This window comes from Sarcophilus harrisii, chromosome 3 (assembly GCF_902635505.1).
Source record: "Sarcophilus harrisii chromosome 3, mSarHar1.11, whole genome shotgun sequence".
NCBI lineage: Eukaryota > Metazoa > Chordata > Mammalia > Dasyuromorphia > Dasyuridae > Sarcophilus > Sarcophilus harrisii.
This window is the reverse complement of record NC_045428.1, coordinates 533,442,859-533,447,389: the sequence shown is the minus strand read 5'-3', so window position 1 is coordinate 533,447,389 and position 4,531 is coordinate 533,442,859. Positions and strand designations below refer to the sequence as shown.

The following is a 4,531-nucleotide window of genomic DNA, read 5'->3' as shown; positions in this document are numbered from 1 at the left end:
TAAAAATCATATTTTCCATTCAACACTGGTCTTTTCATCATAAATGTTTGAAAATCCTCTGTTTCTTTGAATGACCATCTTGTCCTCTGAAGGTTTATACTCAGTTTTGCTGGGTAAGTGTTTATTACAATCCTAGCTCCACTGCTCTTCAGAAGATCTTATTCCAAGTTTTCTGGTTCTTTAATGTAGAAGCTGCTAAATCTTGTGTTTTCCTGACTGTGGTTTCACTATACATGAATTGTTTCTTTTTGGATCTTTGGACTATTTTCTCCTTGATCAGAGAGTTCAGTAATTTGATTATAACATTCCTAGAAATTTTTATTTTGTTATTTCTTTTAGGAGGTGATCAGTGGATTCATTCAATTTCTATTTTACTCTCTGGTTGTAGAATATCAGGACAATTTTCCTTGTTAATTACTTGAAAGATGATATCCAGGCTCTTTTTTTGTTCATGACTTTCAGGTATACAAATAATTTTTAAATAATCTCTCCTGGACCTATTTTCCAGGTTAGTTGTTTTTACACTGAAATATTTCACATTTTTCCTATCTTTTCATTTTTTTGGTTTTGCTTTATTGTATCTTGATCTCTTATAAGATCATTCGCATCCATTTGCCAATTCTAATTTTTAAGGAATTATTTTCCTCAGCAAACTTTTGTTCCTTTTTTTTCCCAATTGGCCAATTTTGCTTTTTAAGAATTCTTCTCCTCATTAACTTTTTGCACCTCTCTCAATTCTTTCCCTAACTTTTCTTCCATCTCTTTTGCTTGATTTTCAAAATTCCTTTTGAGCTTTTTTATGGACTTCTATGGACTGATTTTCTTTGATGCTATCTCCATAGGTGCTTTGATTTTATTATCATCTTCTGAGTGTGTGCTTTGATCCTCCTTGTCACCATAATAATTTTCCATGTTCAGAATTTTTTTTTCATTTTCTGCTCATTTCCCTAGCCTATTACTCTAGTTTTAAGTCTTTGTTAAAGTAGCTCTGTGTTTCCAAGGTAAAGGTTACAGTGTCCCAAGCTTCAGGTGTTTTGTGCAGTTGTTTTCACCTTTTCTGTTGACATTTTCTGTTAATTTGCCTTTGGCTGGAAAATTTTCCACTCCATCTTTTTGGGTATACTAATGCTCTAAAATTTATTTAGAGTCATTATTTATGGAATTTGGAGCAGTTCGGGGGAGAGATTAGGCAAGGTCCAGCCATTGCTCTGCCATCCTGGCTCCACCTACACAATCTTATTTCCTTAAAGCCAAATATCAATACCTCCTTGAGCTAATAATTTTTAATTGCTTTGAGTCATTTGAAATGTTTTTTCCTCATGTAGATACAGAAGGATTTCAATATTGTTTTTAAAATATGATGCCCAGCATTAAGCTCATATTCAAGATGTGGACTGGGCACAGTATACTATGAGTAAAACACATACTTTGATCCATGCTTCTACGTACTGGCTTTGACCATTCCCACATGAAGGATAGAGATTTGGGAGTGGGGGGAACGATTTCCCTATCACTTGCTGGACAGGTGATTTTACTGAGGCTTCTAAATTTACAGATCTTCCTGGCTTTTGATTTTTGAAGGAAATTCGTAGGGAAAAAAAGGAAAAAAGCATATATTGGATGTATTATCTTGTTTTTCCATGTGTAAATGTATATTATGTCTGAGTTATTATGGTAGTGTGACCTCATATGAGGCACCCTTTCCCCACTCATCTATGTCCCCTTTCCCTGATATATTGATGATTTTTGCTTCACATTATTGATGGTAATACAAAAACAAAGAGGCATTTCCATCTCTCCTAATACTGCTGTCCCTCGAGGGTGATGTTGTACCAAAACAGATCTTCTACTGTTATTGTCATACTAGTATAGACTACTGATTCTAATCATTACTTAATAATACTTGTTGATTGTTGAATTGAATGGACGTCTCTGAATGTTCCTGGAAAATTCTTTGGATCATGTACTATTTAATATGCTTTATCAGAGAAAAAAGGTGAAGTCACGGTAGTCAGGTTTGCAGAATTAAAAATGATTCAGAATTGAGAGAATAACACTAAATGCTAAATAATACTAAATGATAACTACATACCTAAAAGAATTTAAGATGAAAAAATTAAGTCAAATCTACTATGACAATAATTTTTAGAAAGTTAAAGTTTCATGATAGTGCTAAAAATTTTTTTCTAAAACTATAGTTAATGTAAGTTGAATGAATAATAATCATTTTTAAAAATAGGTATTTTTTCTAGTTGACCACAAGTTTATTATACAACAATGATATGACATAGAAACAAAAGTTAGTCTTCAACTTTAAATTGATTTAATCAAAATATGAAGGAAGGGATAATATACCTGTACTCTATTCTGATAATGAAAAATTTATAATACTCTATTCAATTTTAGGTATCACATGTAAGAATGGACATTGACATTGTGTTGACATTAACACATTGGAGCACTTTCAGAAAATGTTGACAAGACTTGAAGCCTTTCCAAGCTACAATGAAGAAAGAGGCTATTTAGGTTGGGGGGGCGGGGGAGACTTGAAGACAACATAATTGTCTTCTAGTATTGGAGAACTGACTTTTATATTGGGAATTTCTAAATGGTTCTAACTAGCAAGAATTGGTAGGGGTTCAATATTTTAATAATTTGAATTAATTTAAGTGTCACATTTCTAAGAATTGGGTCTAACTGAAGGAGGAATTGCCTTATTTGGTAGGCAGTGAATTCCAGATCACTTGAGGCTTATACTTGTATGCTATATGACCACTTGTTAAGTAAATCTAGAGCTGATTTCTGTTCAGGCAAGTATTTCATAAAATACTGATCACTGATGTTTTGTCATGTTATGAGATTGTTTTATTCTAAAGGTATTTTGAAAAGAAAAAAAATGCTTTTTATATATGTCTTCAGGAACGTAGAAGCATGAAGTGATAACATCTAAATCCCTTCCAGCATTTGAAGGTCCATCTGCAATGACTATAGCCTTCAACAGTTATTAAAAAGGATGCTCCCTTCCAATAATACTCAATTCCATCCCCCCTTTTTCATCTTACTGGGAATTCCAGGTCTGGAAAATTTCCACATTCTCATTGGTTTTCCTTTTTGCGTTGTGTATCTCATTGCCCTCTTGGGAAATATCACGATATTGTTTGTGATTCAGGCTGAGAAAACACTTCACCAGCCAATGTTCTACTTTCTGGCAATGTTGGCCACTATTGATCAAGGCCTATCTACAGCCACCATTCCCAAGATGTTGGGTATCTTTTGGTTCAGATTGAAGGAAATCAGCTTTGGTGCATGTCTCCTTCAGATGTTCTTTATACATATCTTCACTGTGATGGAATCAGCTGTACTGTCATCTATGGCCTATGATCGTTATGTGGCAATCTGTAATCCCTTGCATTATAGCACAGTCCTCACTAACAGAGTGGTAATAATGATGGGCATTGGGGTGGTGGTGAGGTCTTTTTTCACAGTGCTTCCCTTTGTGTTCCTGATTCTTCGACTTCCTTTCTGTGGTAACCATGTAATTCCTCATACCTATTGTGAACACATGGGCATTGCTCGATTGGCCTGTGCTAGCATCAGAATCAATATGGTCTATGGTCTATGTGCTATTGGAACTCTAATGTTGGACATTGTAGCTATTGCTGTGTCTTACATTCTGATTCTCCAAGCTGTCTTTAACCTCCCCTCCCAAGATGCTCGACTAAAAGCCCTGAGTACCTGTGGTTCCCATGTGTGTGTCATCTTGGCCTTTTATACTCCAGCCTTATTCTCTTTCATGACCCACCGCTTTGGTCGGAATGTCCCTCGTTTTATCCATATCCTCCTGGCCAATTTGTATGTTGTTGTCCCACCCATGCTTAATCCTGTCATCTATGGAGTTAGGACAAAGCAGATCAGGGAAAAGGTATTAAAAATGTTACTGAAGACATAAATCAGAAGTGAAGCTCCCACATTTTAATTTGCACTTTCCAGAAATCCTTAGGGAATATTCACAGGTTAAACATAGAAATCATATCAGGAGATACCTCTACCTAAGAATAATAACGCCTTTCATCTCCTTTCATACTTTTTAAAATCCTCTGATGATAAAATTCTTTAAATGACTAATTTTCATATTACTGGTGATTAGTACCTCAAATGTTGGAGTTTTGATGCATGATCCTTTACTCTAATTTTTAAATCCTTTTGTGCCTTTTGTACCGTCATAATCTTTCACATGTTACCCTTTAGCTTCACTAAACAAAAATAAATAAATAAATATTTCCCTAATATCATCAATTTTGATTTTGTTTTTTTTTTTTTTTAATCTTTTGTAGGCAATTGGGGCTAAATAACTTTCCCAGGATCACAGACCTACAAAGTATTAAGTGTCTGGATTTAAGTGTGAAGAGGCTCGATTTAAACTCAGGTCTTCCTGACTCCAGGGCCAGGGCTTTATCCACTGAGGCTTCTAGCTGCCCCCTATATGATCAATTTTATAGACCATTCTCTGATTCTTGTTTATATACAACCC

At 34.8% G+C, this 4,531-nt stretch overlaps 1 protein-coding gene across 1 annotated transcript; it reads left to right on the top strand.

Moving 5' to 3' along the window:
* Window positions 1-3,013: 3,013 nt before the first annotated feature.
* On the top strand, window positions 3,014-3,949 carry LOC100921604 (olfactory receptor 52E2-like). The gene has a single exon (XM_003766527.1). The coding sequence runs from the start codon at window positions 3,014-3,016 to the stop codon at window positions 3,947-3,949; it is 936 nt and encodes a 311-aa protein (XP_003766575.1).
* Window positions 3,950-4,531: the final 582 nt, after the last annotated feature.